The sequence below is a fragment of the Cyclopterus lumpus genome, chromosome 21 (genome assembly GCF_009769545.1).
Source record: "Cyclopterus lumpus isolate fCycLum1 chromosome 21, fCycLum1.pri, whole genome shotgun sequence".
In the NCBI taxonomy this organism is placed as follows: domain Eukaryota; kingdom Metazoa; phylum Chordata; class Actinopteri; order Perciformes; family Cyclopteridae; genus Cyclopterus; species Cyclopterus lumpus.
The window spans coordinates 66815-86385 of NC_046986.1; the positions used below are offsets into that span (position 1 = coordinate 66815).

Sequence of the window (19571 nt, forward strand, 5' to 3'; positions counted from 1 at the left end):
AATGCAGGCCAGCAATGGAGTTATGTGGTAATGTGTAGTATTGGTAAGAAGTCCTGGGCTGCAAACATGTTGTTTGTTGTCCTCGAGGTTTGATTATCTGTCATAGGGATGACAACACACTGATTATTCCAAACAAAGCCGTGCAAGTCTCTGCAAGATGAATTTCACAACATGCCAACTCCCTGGAAAGATTCGGTTTAATTTCCTGAGCGTACTGAGAGTCGCAGTAAAGGAAATAAACTTTTACCGAATGTTCTTTGTTTATTGTACTTTTCAGATAAGTTCAATGCTCTGTCTACATTGGCAAGCTTTTACCTTTTGGAATAATGAAGTCTCGTAGTACGTTGAACTGTTTATGATGATGCTATAAGTACATTCTTCAAGGCGTCCACATTTCAATTCTTGACACAACTTGTTTCACCCAATTCAGGTTGGCCAGGCGCCGGTCCGTCTGAGGAAAGAGATAGATGGCTTTGCCCTCAACCGAGTGCAGGCGGCCATTATTGCAGAGTCCTGGAGACTGGTCCAGGTCAGTGTCGAGTGTCTGTCCACAGGTGAAACCACAAAGTTACACCAGTTGTTTCCCGGCTTTTCTGTTCCTGCACTGCGTTCTTTGCAGTACACCAGAGCTCAACTTTCCTGCTTTTTACGTCAACCAGCCAGTGCTAAGGGGGGGCAGGAAGGCGTGAGACGATAGCTATGAACAGGGCAGAAATCCTCATGCATCCAGTAAAGGTTTCTGGAGTGGATGCTCCAGGTAAAAAAAGACTCAGGACCAACACAGGTCTTGGCCTTTTCTTTCCCTCGCCTGTGTCCCAGGAGTGTGTACGCCACAAGCATGCACCAACATTGTGGAATTACACTAACTGCCAGAGGGGGAGACAAAGATTCCCCACTGAAGGTTTCAGGTTTTTAATTATTATATATATTTTCCTTTTTCTGCCTACTTCATAAGAGTAAAGATGGATACTGTTTTCGGGTTAAGATTGTTGTCGAGAGTCAGATTAGTCGTAATAGTAGCGTTTTTATTAAATTTGAGTAAAAAGTTAAGTTTTAATGATAAATTTGCAAAAATCAGCACATTTGTCTTCAAATGTTTAAGAATTGATATATGCCATAACTATATATTATTAAATATGAATATCCAGCAGAAACAAAACCTTTTTTATGTTTCATTACAACGTCTTGAGGTTGTGTGTGTGTGTGTGTGTGTGTGTGTGTGTGTGTGTGTGTGTGTGTGTGTGTGTGTGTGTGTGTGTGTGTGTGTGTGTGTGTGTGTGTGTGTGTGTGTGTGTGTGTGTGTGTGTGTGTGTGTGTGTGTGTGTGTGTGTGTGTGTGTGTGTGTGTGTGTGTGTGTGTGTGTGTGTGTGTGTGTGTGTGTGTGTGTGTGTGTGTGTGTGTGTGTGTGTGTGTGTGTTCTAGACAAGAGCTGCTCAGTCTGGGCCTTGGGTTGCTGAGTATCACTGCTGATGGGTTTGTAATAGAGGCAGAAAAGAGGAGCCCTTGTCAGCTCACCTCTGCTGTAATCTCTGTGGTCTCCTTCCAACAGAAAAAAAGGGAATACAATGAGAGTAAATGAGCCTCAGCCTCTGATGACAGGCGCCATTACACCGTCACTGGTGGAAGAAAAGCTGAGTGATTGTTACCTGAACTAAACTCACATAAACACGTTGAGATTCAGGCTTACGATATCACAGACGTCAGAATTATTATTTCTCTAAAAGTTTTACAGCCTTTTGTAGTCAAAATGTGATGATACTTTATTTCTTGTTGTCTCTGTTTCAAGGTCCTTGCTTTTCTCTTTTGGTTTCATATTTGTGACACTGAATAATTTGTATGTAACCTGCTGTTCTGGCTCGGTCTCCCTGTAAAAGACTTCTCAGTAGAAATCTGTTTTAATCAAGAATACATTTGCAAAATCAAACTGCTGCTATGCAAAATTGTCGAATGAGTTCATGGACATATATGAATATTTAAAACCTTCAGAGTTTACTTTATGACATACCCTACTGTGATTTCATTATATCTGCACCAGAAGCTAAGCTATCAGGAGTCTCTAATAAATAACTGTCAAGCTCCAAAAAGACTGGATCCTAAATACCCCCACCCCCCTCCTGCTGAGTAAATAATCAAAACTTTTTATTTTTGCAGGCTGATTAATACAACCCTCAACCCTTAACGCTCAAACCTTAACCCTTAAAAAATGTCTCCGTCAAAAAGCTGCCATATGTTCAACGCGTTACATTTTTCAGCCAACTTCAGTCCTGATCGTAACTATCAAATATTAATACGATTTCAGAGTTTTAAACATTTAAAAGCCAGTTTGTTTTCATAATGCCTTGTTGTTTAATGAAAAATGTAAACTAAATAGTGCAGGGATTATTCTTTTCACAGTCTGAGTTATGTTATTGATTTGCAACAATATTGATTTTGATGCATTTTATGATGCACCATAAAAATATCATGAGGTGCCCCATGAGGTGCTATGGAAAATAGCATATAAATACAATTATGAAGCCAGGGCTCTAAATTGAAATAGATATAACAGAATGCATTTGTTGATGTAATGTGTAATCTGTATTTTGGCTACACAGTTTATTATACTCATTACAGTAGCTGAGGTTGAACTACCAACATTTGGAAATGGAAATGTGCCAAAATGTAAGCCATATGAATTAACAAAGACTTTAAAAGTAAAAAATGCAAAATTCTCGAGGGCTAATGTTCTATTAAACTGATGTTGATGTGTCACATTAAATCAAAAGTAGAACTTGTTCAGATCAGAAGTTTTAAATAATGAATTCCAACGCTGTGTTTATTTTCTGACAAAAACTCCTGAATGTTGACTAGATTAGAAGACGATTGAAGCTGCAATGGACTATCTCTGCCCTCTGTAGGGAGGATGTACTCCGGTATGTTAGAACAACTCCCATCTCTTATTTCACACAAAAGGGGCCTTGGATCTTCGCCTCTCTCCATCTGCCTCTTTATTCCATCTTTCTTCTATAGAAAGGGACATTCTTCATGTCCCTCCTTGTCCCTGAGATTACTGCACAATCTACAGTTTTTAACTGTATCAGACTCTCAAACACACCAAAGTTACACTGCAGAGAAGACGACTGCAACAAGACACAAGAAACCGCATCGGTATCCCATATGGAGCGCAGTGAGTGAGGCGTGACTGCACAATGCTGTAGGTTATTTCATCATTGATCCGATGACCGGGTAACGTTGTTTTTCTCGTCGTCGTTGGCAACTTCAGTGAGACGTTTGTGTCTCGAAGAAAATAATAACCACCAGAGTTTGACCTTCCTAGACATTAATCTACAAACCTTGTTAGGGTTAAAGTGTGCCTGTTTTTATTCACCTCAATCCTGTGTCCATCAACATGACAGCATCCAGCTAGCCAAACCTTCCTGGTGTACCGGTCTCTACAGAAGCTTCTCTCCCTTCCTGGTGTACCGGTCTCTAGAGAAGCTTCTCTCCCTTCCTGGTGTACCGGTCTCTACAGAAGCTTCTCTCCCTTCCTGGTGTACCGGTCTCTACAGAAACTTCCATACCTTCCTGGTGTACCGGTCTCTACAGAAACTTCCATACCTTCCTGGTGTACCGGTCTCTACAGAAGCTTCCAAACCTTCCTGGTGTACCGGTCTCTACAGAAGCTTCCAAACCTTCCTGGTGTACCGGTCTCTACAGAAGCTTCCAAACCTTCTGGTGTACCGGTCTCTACAGAAGCTTCCATACCTTCCTGGTGTACCGGTCTCTACAGAAGCTTCCATACCTTCCTGGTGTACCAGTCTCTACAGAAGCTCCCAAACCTTTTGGTGTACTGGTCTCTACAGAAGCTTCCATACCTTCCTGGTGTACCGGTCTCTACAGAAGCTCCCAAACCTTCCTGGTGTACCGGTCTCTACAGAAGCTCCCAAACCTTTTGGTGTACTGGTCTCTACAGAAGCTTCCATACCTTCCTGGTGTACCGGTCTCTACAGAAGCTCCCAAACCTTTTGGTGTACCGGTCTCTACAAAATATTCCAAACCTTCTGGTGTACTGGTCTCTACAGAAGCTTCCAAACCTTCCTGGTGTACCGGTCTCTACAGAAGCTTCCTGTGCTGCTTCCCTTTCAGCCAGTCTGCTGTTTTACCTGTAGTTTCTCCGCCAAAGTTCTTCTCTCAAACGGGTCTTGGAGGAGAGATTTTAGCAGGTCGGGTCTCCTTGAAAGAGAAGTGCTCTCGCTCGCCGTTATGTCATTAAAAAAGCACCTGATGAGAACACGCAGCTTTTGGGCCAGACGACTTTGGCTTTTTTTTTTTCAGGTTTTTTAGAAGAAGGCTTGTTTACATATTTCACGAGTTGCGGATCAATTTCACCGTCAATTTAAACTTTTCTTTATTTTTCATTTTAGCTTTATTTAATATTTTTAGCCGTCTGCCCTTTTGACGGCGAACATTTTGACTCGTCAAAGCGATAACATCAACGATGGATACGTGCCACTTGGTACTGAGTTTATGATCGGACAATTAATCAATAGAGACGTTGTTAACGTCATAAATTGACAGCTCTGCTTCCTCCTGCTTTGACAAGTCAAAATGGCTGCTGGGGAAATAGTCTTTTATTTAACATCTTCTTATGTTGTAATGCTTTTTTTATTAGATCTTCGTCAGTTGAATTGATTAGAAGCTCACGAGCAGAGAGCAACAGGCATTGTGAGACGGGATGTGGGACGACTTGCAACAAAAGGTCCTGGTTGGTCACAGTTTGGACTCTTTATTACAGATCTTTGGAATTCGTTCAGTCTCTCCTTGAACAATTTCTTTATTTCAAGAGGAGCTTCCTGGTTCGCTGATGAGCCAAGTGAGCCTTCAGTCAGGTGAAAGCCCTCGTTTGTCCAGTCGATGCAACAACAGTCACTGAGGACGATGAGGCAACGGGACTTCTGGGCTCTTTTTTTGTAGTCATTTTGAGTCTCTTTGTAGTTATTTTGAGTCTCTTTGTAGTCATTTTGAGTCTCTTTGTAATAGTTTTTTGTCTCTCTGTAGTTATTTTTTATTGTATTTGTAGTTTCTTTGTGTCTCTTTGTAATTGTTGTGTGTCACTTTGTAGTCATTTTATGTCTTTTTATAATTTGAGTCTTGCTGTAGTCTTTGCAGTTGTGTTTTTTCTCTTTCTAATAACTTTGATTCTATATAATTCTGAGTAGCATACATGGAGGAAGGGAAGCAAAGATGACTGGTTCCCTCTCCCTGCTGCCTCTGTGCTATCAGATGGTGTCCATGCATCCACTCAGTGATACTTGTGTCTTCACACAGACCCGTGGAAGCCCAGACTCATATCTACATGACATTCCATACCGTGCATAGGTCACTCACTTGTGAACTCCGGTTGAGCTGAATTAACCCAGAATGCACTCTTAGTTTCCAGCTGACAAAAATGCCACGTTGCTGTTAAAGTGTTGAGACTTTTCTCTGGAAGGAACTCCAGCTGAGTGCAGCATGGAGCATTTTTATCACTTCAAACTTTGGCAGCTGGGTGTGTACAAAGTTAAGTGTGTCTCTGAACATACAACTTGACCTCGTTTGTAAAACAATGTAGTAAAAATTGTTCTTTTCACGTTTTAAGAGCTCGGCGCCAACCACAGATATACATCTATTTTACATTTAGTGTTTAAGTTATGAAAAAAACCAGGTGTAAAGGATGTTAAGACTTTTTATTAAAAACAAAATATCTCCATTCAGCATTCATCAATCAAGCAACCGTCCTCGCAAACACAATTTACGTTTCTACTGCTTGATGTTTGCATAGTGGAACACACGTCACAAATTATATTTTGTTTCATTATCATATTTACTATTTTTCTTTTCCACAACCTGTGAACACAACAGTCCCGTCTATTCTTTAAGTTTTTTCGCTTCTCGCTTCTCGCTAGGAACCAGTGGCTGTGCTTTTTGGTTTCTATACCTCTGATGCATAGCTTGGCTATATTACGTAAAGAAATCTCATAGCTCGAAGCTTTTTAAGCAATTACGAGCTCCACGTCAAAGAGAAGAACAAACCTGTCTGGCAGGAACACTCTTTCTGTCTTTTTGACAGCTCCTGTTGTTGACGTTGATCAGCAGGTCAATCCTGAACGTTAGTGCGTGTCAGCTCAGGATGTGGGCCCGGCTTTCATTGCGTCAGGTAGAACGTCAAAGGCCTTATTCAAGCTGAATGTGCCCCAGAAGAAGGCAGGGTTCGGTAGTCGTGTCCCCACAGGAGACAGAAATGAGGTGTGAATCTTGTTATTGCTGCTTGAGCCAAAATCTGCTGAAGTGGACCAACCGGCTGAGCCGACCTTCACCCAGCTTTAAACTGCAGATGGAGACGAAAGTAAACTCTCAGAACTAGCTGGACCAGATCTACAATCGTGTCCTAATTTATTCTGTCTAGAGGTTATAGCTACAGCAGCGGTACAATAAGATGAAATATCGTGCCAGAGTTTCATGAAAAAAGTGACAAAAAGCAATGGAATAAAAATATATGAACAATAGAACAACAGTTATTAAGTGTAAAGAAATAATAGCAATAACAGTAAGCTAAATAAAGTAAATAATTCAACTAAAATAGAAAAAGTACAATACAACAAAATAGATGGAGTAAATAGATCAGTGCTCAGTGTACCCTAAAACATCCCCCGACCAGGGCAAACCTGATTCAGCCCTAACTATAAGCACTATTAAAGAGGAAAGTCTTAAGTCTATTCTTGAATGAGGTGACTGTGTCTGCCTCCCGGACTGAAAGTGGAAGCTGGTTCCATAAAAGAGGAGCTTGATAACTGAAGGCTCTTGCTCCCATCCTACTTTTTAGGACTCTAGGAACCACAAGTAGCCCCGCATTTAGTGAACGCAGCTCTCTAGTGGGGCAATATGGTACTACAAGCTCCTTAAGATATGATGGTGCATCACCAATCAAGGCTTTGTAGGTGAGGAGAAGAATTTTAAATGTGATTCTTGATTTTACAGGGAGCCAGTGCAGAGCAGCTAATACAGGAGTAATGTGATCTCTTTTCTTAGTTTTTGTGAGTACATGAGCTGCAGCATTCTGGATCAACTGGAGGGATTTAAGAGACTTATTAGAGCAGCCTGATAATAAGGAGTTGCAGTAATCTAGTCTGGAAGTAACAAACGCGTGAACCAGCTTTTCTGCATCTTTTTGGGACAAGATGTGCCTGATTTTTGAAATGTTACGTAGATGAAAAAAATGCAGTCCTTGAGATTTGCGTCACGTGGGAGTTAAAGGACAAGTCTGGGTCAAAGATAACTAGAGATTATTTACAGTGGTGTTGGATGCCAGGGAAATGCCATCTACAGAAACCACATCACCAGATAATTGATCTCTGAGGTGTTCAGGGCCGAGTAAAATAACTTTTTTTTGTCTTAGTTTAATATCAGGAAGTTGCAGGTCATCCATGTTTTTATGTCTTTAAGACATGCTTGAAGTTTAGCCAGCTGGTTGGTCTCTTCTGGTTTGATCGATAGATATAATTGAGTATCATCTGCATAGCAATGAAAGTTTATGGAGTGTTTCCTGATAATGTTGCCAAAGGAAGCATATATAAGGGGAATAAAATTGGTCCAAGCACAGAACCTTGTGGAACTCCGTGATTAACGTTGGTGGTCATTGAGGCTTCATCGTTTACAAATACAAATTGAGATCGATCTGATAAATAGGATTTAAACCAACTTAGTGCGGTACCTGAAATGCCAATCGACTGATCCAGTCTCTGGAAAAGGATGTCATGATCAATGGTGTCGAACGCAGCACTAAGGTCTAACAAGACCAGTACAGAGATGAGTCCTTTATCAGCACTAAGGTCTAACAAGACCAGTACAGAGATGAGTCCTTTATCAGCACTAAGGTCTAACAAGACCAGTACAGAGATGAGTCCTTTATCAGCACTAAGGTCTAACAAGACCAGTACAGAGATGAGTCCTTTATCAGCACTAAGGTCTAACAAGACCAGTACGGAGATGAGTCCTTTATCTGATGCAATTAGGAGGTCATTTGTCATTTTCACCAGTGCTGTCTCTGTGCTGTGGTGTTTTCTAAATCCTGACTGAAACTCCTCAAATAAACTATTCTGATGTAGGAAGTCGCACAACTGATTTGCGACTACTTTCTCAAGGATCTTAGAGAGGAAGGGAAGGTTAGAGATCGGTCTGTAGTTAGCCAACACCTCTGGATTAAGAGTGGGCTTCTTCAGGAGAGGTTTAATTACAGCTACTTTGAAGGAATGTGGTACATGCCCTGTTAGCAAAGACACATTAACAATATCCAACAGAGAGGTGCCAATTAAAGGCTGTGGTTGCTGGGGCATGGTTAGGCTCAGCTGCGGAGTGGTGTGGGGGAGTGGTTCAGGGAACAGGTGCCGGGAATAGGCCTAATTGGCCTCAGCTGCAGGGAATCAAGGCCTGAGTGACTCTGCCCTTTTATATGGTGCATACAGGTGGAGGCGCGAGAGAGGGGAGCAGAGGCACAGTCTTGAGACAATAAAGCATATTACCAAATATACCCTTGAGTTTGCTCATCCTTTGGTGCTGGGGGGACAAACCTGCATGTGACAGCCAGGAACTTGTCACAAAGGCAACACATCTGTAAGCAGCCTCGTTGGGATGGGGTCCAAGAGACAGGTAGACGGTTTAGAAGTAGAAACCGTTGAGGACAATTGGTCTAGGTTAATGGGAGAAAAGCTATCCAAATATACACCAGGGCATACAACCGTTTCCAAGGCCACTCTTGAGGACAGATCAGCAGTAGTTGAGGGCAAGAGATCATCAATCTTGCCTCTAATAGTTAAAATCTTTTCATTGAAGAAGTTCATGAAGTCATTACTACTATGGTCTATAGGAATACACAGCTCCACTACTACTATGTTGAATGACGACATGTGGCTATACGTGTTAACATTGATCAAATTGGGGAGAGGGCCAGAGAAAAATACGGTGAAAACTACGTAATATTGCACATCATAGGGTTATTGTTGTTGTAAAGGTTTGCGTAACATCCAAACTATTTGACAAAAATAATGTCACAGGAATCCAAATGTTAAGATACAGTATTAAAGGTTCTACAAGTAACTATTTATTATAACTTCATCAACAGAGGATGCTAGTAAAAAAAAACAATATATTTTTTATTTATTTAAACCTTTATTTAACCAGGTGAATCCCATTGAGATTAAAAATCTCTTTTTCGAGGGTGACCTGGCCAAGGCAGGCAGCAACATGAGAAACACATAGTTACAAACAGAAAACACAGAAGACAAGTTAAAAGAAACAAAAAGTTAAGAGACAGTGACATACCCAAGTTAATTTAAGAAACATTGACTTTTTTTTCATTTCCATCCATAAAAATAGGACCAGAAGTTCGACATTGAGCATCAAGTCCTGTGGACCGAGAGTGGCCTGGGGACCCTTCTTACATAACAGGGACCCTCCCTCGCCCCTCTAAATACACACACATAGGAAATAGTCCTTGAGTCAGGGCCAGCGCTGGAAAGCAGAGCGGCTGAGAAAGCGTCTGGTTGCCCCCCAGTGATTACGGTGGAGAAAAGGCCCTACCCACCGGCCTGCTTCGCTCAGATAACAGACCTGTTGTTGCTCGCAGGACCCAAACAAAGACGAGCCTGTCCCTCTCCTCTTGCTCGCCCTCCTCTCTGTCTCTGTATCCGAGCTTTGATTTCCTCTGCGGTCGGCCAACAGGTATCTCTAACTCAAAGATTACCTGAACCACTCCCTCCATCCATCCCTCCATCCATCCTCAGCCACTCTCCTCCCGGTACTTGCTACATAATCCTGAGGACACAGAATTGGTTGATTAGGGAAACTTTATATGGTTTGAGTAGTTTGATGGGATCAAAGGTAAATCGGGGGGTTGGTACAAAAACCCTGAGCTGAACTGTCAGGGGAAATATTTTAATACATTCTAAGACAACACTTTGAGCTGCAGTTTTATTTAAAAATGTTAAAATCCTCCGAGCAGAAGCAGAGGGAACAGGGTGGGAAATAGTGAGATAGACGGCTCAGGGTCGGCCTGATAGATAAAGACAGTATTTGTCTTTTATCTAGTCATACATTCACTGATTTGTACCAGTTTCTTGGAGAGGAATGATTTGTGTCAATAAAGTGTGTTTTTCTCTCCTACTCCATCAGGATGGCGTTATCTCTGTCGAGGACATCGACCTGGTGATGTCAGAGGGGCTAGGAATGCGTTACGCCTTCATAGGTCCCATGGAAACCATGCACCTCAATGCACCAGCAGGTAATGTTCCCTCCTTCGACTCCTGGCTCACGTAGAGACGTATACGGCATCTCTACGTGAGCCATGTGGCAACTTCTGGTCATCGGTTGTAAAGAAACAACAAAATCGCGACGACATCATAACGACTACGTCCACTTCTTCTATACAATCTGTGTCCAGCACTCAAGGAGAACCTACTAATTCTGTGAGCGGTTTGGATTTATAGAAGAAGACAAAATATATACAGTAATTCCCAAACATCAGGCCCTTCGTCAGATAAATGCTCAACATACATGTACTGTACCAAACTGTGTTCCAGTCAGAGAGAATGAGCGTGAACCCTCAGGGAGATGGAGAATATCAAAGGGGAGTGTGAAACCAAGAGAAACCCTGGCTGTGTACACACACACACACACACACACACACACACACACACACACACACACACACACAGGGGAAAAAGGGACACTTTGGCAGAACAAAGCAGTCTTTTGATGGGTCGGGATGAATGCACTCCCTCACACCAGTAATCCAAAACTCTCAGAGCACATATTGCGGCCTTCAAACCAGGTGCCAACTCCACCTGTAGTTACAGTTGTGAAGCTTTCTCCTCCGGGTAAACAGCCGTATGATCGTGTTCACAAAAGCACTCAGGCTCTTCCTGTCTCCGTCTGAATTACCGGGCTTTCTGTAGAACTGTGCACAGGAGAGCGTCATCCTGCCTGCTGCCTCCCAACAAGGCTCTCACAAATGTTTGTGACTTTAAACATTCAGCAGCTCGGATTATTAAAGTGTCGATCCGGTTTCACAGCATCAAAATGTCAGAAGGAAAGTTATTTTTTGAAAAGACACGGTGGTTCGATCTGCTTCTCCGCTCTGCACCTGTACTCTGTGTATTTCACAACACTGGTTGTGAGCTCAGTTAGCTGTTCGTGGCCTCGACCACACCGAGACGCTGGAAATGTGGCGCCCACTAAACTGTTGTTCTTCGAGTTCTGGCTTGCACGTTAGCAGTGTTGGCAGTGGGCGAGCGAGAAACATAGTTTCATGTAGGCTACAAAGAGAGCGAAGGCATTTCCCATGTTTCCCGTTAATCACACATGTCTGGTTACCCAAGCAGCCTCGCTCCACAGGCGCACCCGACGGCGGTTTGTCCAACCTGCTGCCTTTACCTGTTTTTTTTACCTGTTTTGAAGTGGCTGTGCCTGCACCAAAATGATTGGTTATTATATCATTACATGAGACAAAACTTGTATGCACGCACACACCTAAAAGGGCATTTTCTTTACTTCTGAGCTAGTACTTATTTTCTTTGTACTTTTTTGCACTATTTTTTGTACTGTAGTTCATTCTTCCATCCATCCATATCACCATCTCTACGCCAATATATCCATCCATCCATCTAGCTATCCATCTCTACACCAATTTATCCATCCATCCATCTATCTATCCATCTCTACACCAATCTATCCATCCATCTTATCAGGGTCCGAGCGACTCAGAAAGTCCTTATTTATTTGTTTTATTTGTTTTACCTGTATTTTAGCTATTCTTATTTATTTATTTTTAGCTTTTAGGATGTTTTAATTATGTGAAGTGTCTTTGAGTATTATGAAAAGCGCTATATAAATTAAATGCATTATTATTATTATTATTATCCATCCATCTATCCATCTCTACATCAATCTATCCATCCATCTATCTATCCATTTCTACACCAATCTATCTATCCATCCATCTCTACACCAATTTATCTATCCATCCATCTATCCATCTCTACACCAATCTATCCATCCATCTATGTATGTATGAAAAGCGCTATATAAATTAAATGCATTATTATTATTATTATTATCCATCCATCTATCCATCTCTACATCAATCTATCCATCCATCTATCTATCCATTTCTACACCAATCTATCTATCCATCCATCTCTACACCAATTTATCTATCCATCCATCTATCCATCTCTACACCAATCTATCCATCCATCTATGTATGTATGTATGTATATATATATATATATATATATATATATATATATATATATATTCATCCGCTGCCTTTGACACAGTGAACCACCAGATCCTCATATCCTCCCTCCAGGACCTGGTATCTCAGGCACCGCGCTCTCACTCTTCTCATCCTACCTCACCGACCGCACTTACCGGGTAACCTGGAGAGGATCTGTGTCTGAGCCTTGTCCTCTGACTACTGGGGTCCCTCAGGGCTCAGTCCTTGGTCCTCTTCTCTTCTCTCTGTACACCAACTCTCTCGGCTCTGTCATTCTCTCTCATGGCTTCACCTACCACAGCTATGCTGACGACACCCAATTGATCCTCTCGTTTCCCCAATCTGAAACACAGGTAGCAGCACGAATCTCTGCCTGTCTGACTGACATCTCTCATTGGATGTCTGACTGACATCTCTCAGTGGATGTCTGACTGACATCTCTCAGTGGATGTCTGACTGACATCTCTCAGTGGATGTCTGACTGACATCTCTCATTGGATGTCTGACTGACATCTCTCAGTGGATGTCTGACTGACATCTCTCAGTGGATGTCTGACTGACATCTCTCAGTGGATGTCTGACTGACATCTCTCAGTGGATGTCCGCACACCACCTGAAAATTAACCCGGACAAGACTGAACTTCTCTTCCTTCCAGGAAAAGGCTCTCCCACCCACGACCTGACTATTAACTTCAACAACTCAGTGTCCGACTCCGACTGCCAGGAACCTCGGTGTGACACTCGACAGTCAACTCTCCCTGACTGCCAACATTACCACAATAACACGCTCCTGTAGGTACATGCTGTACAACATCAGGAGAATACGACCTCTTCTCACTCAGAAGGCGGCACAGGTTCTGGTCCAGGTTCTGGTCATCTCACGGCTAGACTATTGCAACTCCCTCCTTCAGGTCTACCTGCTAATGCCATTCGACCTCTACAGCTCATCCAGAATGCAGCTGCTCGACTGGTCTTCAACCTCCCGAAATTTACCCACAATCCTCCGCTCCTCCACGACCTTCACTGGTTACCAGTGGCCGCCCACATCCGCTTCAAAACATTGGTACTTGCGTACCGTGCTGCGAACAGATCGGGTCCGGTCTACATCCAGGACATGGTCTAACCTCACACCCAGGACATGGTCTAACCTCACATCCAGGACATGGTCTAACCTCACACCCAGGACATGGTCTAACCCTACATCCAGGACATGGTCTAACCCTACATCCAGGACATGGTCTAACCTCACACCCAGGACATGGTCTAACCTCACACCCAGGACATGGTCTAACCTCACACCCAGGACATGGTCTAACCTCACACCCAGGACATGGTCTAACCTCACACCCAGGACATGGTCTAACCTTACATCCAGGACATGGTCTAACCTCACACCCAGGACATGGTCTAACCTCACACCAGGACATGGTCTAACCTCACATCCAGGACATGGTCTAACCTCACCCAGGACATGGTCTAACCTTACATCCAGGACATGGTCTAACCTCACACCCAGGACATGGTCTAACCTCACACCAGGACATGGTCTAACCTCACACCCAGGACATGGTCTAACCTCACACCCAGGACATGGTCTAACCTCACACCCAGGACATGGTCTAACCTCACACCCAGGACATGGTCTAACCTTACATCCAGGACATGGTCTAACCTCACACCCAGGACATGGTCTAACCTCACACCAGGACATGGTCTAACCTCACCCTGGACATGGTCTAACCTTACATCCAGGACATGGTCTAACCTCACACCCAGGACATGGTCTAACCTCACACCAGGACATGGTCTAACCTCACACCCAGGACATGGTCTAACCTCACACCCAGGACATGGTCTAACCTCACACCCAGGACATGGTCTAACCTCACACCCAGGACATGGTCTAACCTTACATCCAGGACATGGTCTAACCTCACACCCAGGACATGGTCTAACCTCACACCAGGACATGGTCTAACCTCACCCAGGACATGGTCTAACCTTACATCCAGGACATGGTCTAACCTCACACCCAGGACATGGTCTAACCTCACACCAGGACATGGTCTAACCTCACACCCAGGACATGGTCTAACCTCACACCCAGGACATGGTCTAACCTCACACCCCAGCTCGTTCACTTCGCTCGGCTTCTGTGTAGTTCCGTTACTACGAGCTAAATACTCAACAAAGTCACGACTGTTTGCTGTGCTGGCTCCTCATTGGTGGAACGAGCTCCCCATTGACATCAGGACAGCAGAAAGTCTCTACATCTTCCGTCGCAAACTAAAAACACATCTTTTTCGACTATACCTTGAATAGGGAAGGTAGCGCCGTAGTAGCACTTTGGTAGCACTTAAATGTCTCTTACTGATAGCACTTTGTAATTTAACTTTAGTGAAGAAATTGCGCTTGATTCTTGTTGTTCTGAGTTTGGACTCATGGTTTAATGAACTTATTGTAAGTCGCTTTGGATAAAAGCGTCAGCTAAATGACATGTAATGTAATAATAATACAGAGCGTTGAGTACTAACGTCTTCGTTCATGCTGCGGAGGCTGTTAAAGCTTAAGCGAGGTGTTCAACTGTTAATGCTATGTTCATTCATTCATTCTACAGTATAGTTTTATAATCATAAATAAAATAAAATCCATTAAGTTGCTTTGCAGCACAGATAAAGCTCCACAAAGTGACACGATGGCAGCAAGAGGAACTGCAGTTCTGGAAATAGCACTTAGTGTCGTCTTCCCACAGTCTGAATGGTGGAAGGCAGATGGTACTTATCTCACTCCTCTGTCATCTGTAGGCTTCCCCACTTGGTTTCATGTAAACACTCAAAGTTCAGCTGCAGGATGAATAACTTCGGTGAAAGAAAAGACTTTTACAATCTTTGGTGTGAAACTTTGCCTCAGTGTACCGCAGCTATTCTAATGGACTCCTTCTGACTGGTTTTAATTAAAGAGCTGGTGTGAAGTGGCTTCAGCACATCTTTCTTGTTCTTTGCATTTCAAAGATCTCATCCTCACCGGCTGCGTTTCTTATCACAGGAATGTCTACAGACCCTCTTTATGGTCTGTTTAGCTGCTCATGTGTTGCGTTATAAGTCATTACCCAACATAACGGTCTGTAGAATATCTTATGAAAAAGGCACGCCTCTATTTTTCATGCATTTTCCTACGAAAGTCCAGCAACACAACACAGTGTCAATTTACACTCATAACGTGCATCCAGTCTTTTCAAAATAAAGGGTTAGGGTCCTCACAGGAAACCACTTAGTTGAGTTCAGTATTAATCTTTAACTCTTTATCTGAGGAGCACATGAATCATTCATCAGCCAAAGTACCTGAAAATAAATCATAAAAATCAATGAGCTTAATGAGATAATAATCACACTGGAAGTTAAACTAAACTGAGGAATTCAACGCACACTCAGCGAAGCGGTTTCATTTCAAAAAGGGACTGACTGACCCGTAAAATGTTGTTGTTAATCACGTTTTTGTGGCCTTAATACATTTAAAAGACAGAGAATGAATTGGACGCCAGAAATATTAACCACATATTTACTGTTTTATCTTCTTTGTTGACTGTTACGGAAGAAATTTGCCTTTTTAAATACAATTATTTTAAAGTTTTTTGACTGGAAAAATACTTTGGATGTTTGGATGTACTTCTACACAGTCAGTGTTTTACTGCAGTAGATGGAGCAAGTCAAAGTACTGATGTGGACATAATTGATTCCTAAAAGAATGCTATATTTAGAATATTTTCACCTTTCTGACGGGGAGCTGAAGACGTTATCTACGCTCTCTTTAAATACTCCTTTGGGAGAAATTGTCCCCAAAGTGCCCCCCCCCCCCCCCCCCCCCCCCCCAATCCTCTGATCAGCTGTCCTCCCACAGGTCTGGAGGACTACATGAAGCGCTATGGAGAGGGCATCAGGAGAATCCTCACCTCCTTCGGGCCTGTTCCAGACTTCTCCGGCAGTGAAGGAGCCAAGAGCATCGTGAACGTAAGTGTGATGGACATCCAGATGAAAGACGTTAAGTCAAAACGCACATCACCGCCTGGTTTGCATGACTCGGTCACATGAAGAGAATGTGCTGTTGATCGGCATCTTTTCTTCCGCATGACTGAATGCAAAGACTTACTTCTCACCCTGTCACCAAATAGCTGTGTAAGTAGGCCGCTACCCAGTAAGTCACATGCTTTCACAGGCTGTTAAGATGTCAGCTGTGCTATGGCAGCTATTGGAGCTATGGGAAGCCGGTGAAATAAATAACTAGAAACCTTCCGAGTCCAGAGGAGTTTTTTTGTGATTTAGTGGATGCTAAGTGTCCACATTACAATAACTTTTGGCCTTTTTTAAATTTTAGTTTTTAGTTTTTCAGTAAAGAACCGATAGCAGAACCGTTTACTCCGGCCCACAACAATGAGTTTGTACTCATTTAGAACCGGGTTTCGGAGCTCGTCCCTACCCAGGATCAGGTTCCAGTTAGAAATACATCGGTCTATGTTCTCACCCAGTGTTTCCAACATGTTCCGTTTCCGCCCTCGCCGTCCACAGGAGATGTGCCAGCTGATTCCCGGCGACCAGCAGCACCTGTCGGCCCGGATGGAGAGGAGGGACCAGCTCCTCATGGGTCTGGCCCAGCTGAAGAAGGACGACTAAGACCAGCATGAGTCGAGGAAACTTCTGATTATGACTGGAAGCAATTACGAGAAACTGGTTAAAAATTAATAAAAAAGAACGACATCTTGGGATTGTTTGTCTGCAACTTGATCTCAAGATTGTGTTGAAATTATGACTTGATTAAAAGTAATGGTCTCACGTGCTACACACAAAACCACGTAAATAAAGTCTGGGGAAATGTGACTTAATGGAGAATATAAAACAATGAAATCATGTGTTTATGTACTATTTTGTATTCTCTCGATAAAACATGTTTGATCCTCCGAATCTAAAATAAATAAAGCAGTGCGCTCCACTGTGTAATGCGTGTACGTGTTGACGGTCTCTGGTGACACAATGAAACATCTCACGAGTGGTTCTTTTTACAGCCGCTGGGACTTTTCTGCAGATTTCATTTCACAGTGATGAGTTCACATGATTTTACCGTGTAGCCGATGTGACGATAAGACGAGCAAAACGGAAATATAAACGTGCTCATAAAGTAGTAGGTTTTTATACTTTATATATGTATAAATTAGAAGTACGATAAAATGCATTCAAGGCACATAAATACTTTGTTAATGTATCTTTATGTAGTTGCTGGTATATTAAAGCTCTGAATCTCGTTTATTGCACCTTTAATATTGCAGCTGGAGTCAGAAATGGTTTATCGTTTATTGTTACACATACAGGGAATTTGTTGCGTGACAATCAACAAGGTGGAATAGTTTACGACATCATTTAAAAATAGAAAAATCTACAATAAAATATGTAAACAAAAACAAAGTGGAGTATGTTAAAACAATGTAGCTGTAAGGATTAAAAATACATTTTCATTTATTAATATATATTTTTTATATAAATTGCTGGGTAGCTTGTGAATAAAAGCCTCATTAATACAACTATTTATTTATTTGTTAATTACGTTTTGTAATCTGAATATGAGGAATCAAAGTTACTAAAGTTAATAAATAAATGTTTAAATAACTAAATGTACTTCATCACATGTGCTTGAGGGTGAATATTGTTTCTGAAAAATGAATCTGATGTGTGAAGAATACTGAATATTGTGTAAAGCAGACAACAGACGTCACTAGATACATTTAATAAGATTTGTTTCTTCCTCATAGGCGTGAAATTATGTGTGAAATCGTCCATGAAAAGCAGCAGGAACTGGTTCAACATGTCTGCCTCGTTATTCCAGAACGTGGAGCGGCTGAATCATGGTGACTCATTTACTGAAGTACTGTTGAAGTACAACGTGGAGGTGCTTTTACTTTCTACTCCACTGCTGCTATCTCTAGTCACTTTGCAGATTCACGTCAATACATAAGCGATGACGTGTTGTTATAGATTCAGATCAAACTTTATTGATCTCCTCTGTGTGATGGTGACGGTGAGACAGATGAAATATTGAACGGAATTTGATTTGAAGATTTGAGTTGGTTTATAACTTTCACAATTTAAAAGGTGCTCATGGGGTCGTTAGCACCTAACAACGTTTCCCTTTGTGGACAATAAGACACAATAGTGAGATTTATGACTCATCAAACGTGTTTGCTGTTAGATTTTTCCACTTTATTTTTTATTTTTAAACAAAACGGGACAAATCTGACACTTTTGGTAAATTTAAACAACAAAGGTTTTCTTGGAACGTTTGTCCCAGCATTAACACAGATATCCCTGACAAAGATAGAAAATAAATAATTAAATTTAAATTAAATTAAAAATTAAAAGAACATATTGGGGAGGTTTTTTAAATATTTTTTTCTTAAAATATTAGGACTTCTTCTATTCTCGGAATATTACAAAGATTTTCTCAAAATATTTAAACTATTTTCTCGACTGACTTCTCGACTATTTTCTTCATCAAACAGGTGCACATTTAGAGGAGGAAGAGTACAGCAGACATTTGTATATGTTTTCTTCTTCCACCACTGAACTCAAGTCATGATTTTAATTTAAGTTCTACTCACGTTGGCAAAAATATGAAAATAATGAAAACAAACATTCAAAATAAACTCATGGACTGTATTCAACTACAATGTACTTGTAATTGTACTATTGCCATTGTATGCATCGTTAGAGTTACGCAGCAGGAAATATTGCACTTTTCATTCCACTAATTTAATTTAATAACTTTAGTTACTTTGCCGATCCTGATTAATAGTAAAAAAAAAAAGATGAACAAATAAATAGGATGTATTATTATAGCTTAAGATAAAAGACGTTATTGATAACTGTTGGGGAAATACACAAACTACACAGCTGTATATGAAGTAATTAACATATTGCGTCATTAATTATGAAACAATAATTGTTCTGCAAGTGCAGGTACTTATACTTAAGTGGAATTTTGAATGCATTACTTGTACTTCTACCATGTGGTACTACTTTGTGTTGAGTAATCTGAGTACTTCTTCAACAACTTAAAAAATGAGGTTCAACCCAATGAGGTGATTCATTTCTCCTCATCACAAACCGTCATCACACGCTGAGCACAAAGAGTGGAGGATCCAGCAAGCCCCGCCCTGAGCCCCGCCCTGAGCCCCGCCCCTTCACAGGAGGGGCCATGAAAGTCTGCTAAAGACTCAGGTGCGCCTCAGTCAGCTGGA

The 19571-nt window shown here is 41.8% G+C and overlaps 1 protein-coding gene across 1 annotated transcript in view; it reads left to right on the top strand.

Moving 5' to 3' along the window:
• cryl1 (crystallin, lambda 1) overlaps window positions 1-17288 on the top strand; it is a 28783-nt gene extending 11495 nt beyond the window's left edge. Inside the window, exons 6-9 of the mRNA XM_034561473.1 lie at window positions 431-529; window positions 10186-10294; window positions 16187-16296; window positions 16852-17288. Coding sequence (XP_034417364.1) covers window positions 431-529; window positions 10186-10294; window positions 16187-16296; window positions 16852-16956 — 423 coding nt within the window. The 3' untranslated portion in view covers window positions 16957-17288. The remainder of the gene's footprint in view (window positions 1-430; window positions 530-10185; window positions 10295-16186; window positions 16297-16851) is intronic.
• The last annotated feature ends 2283 nt before the right edge of the window (window positions 17289-19571 follow it).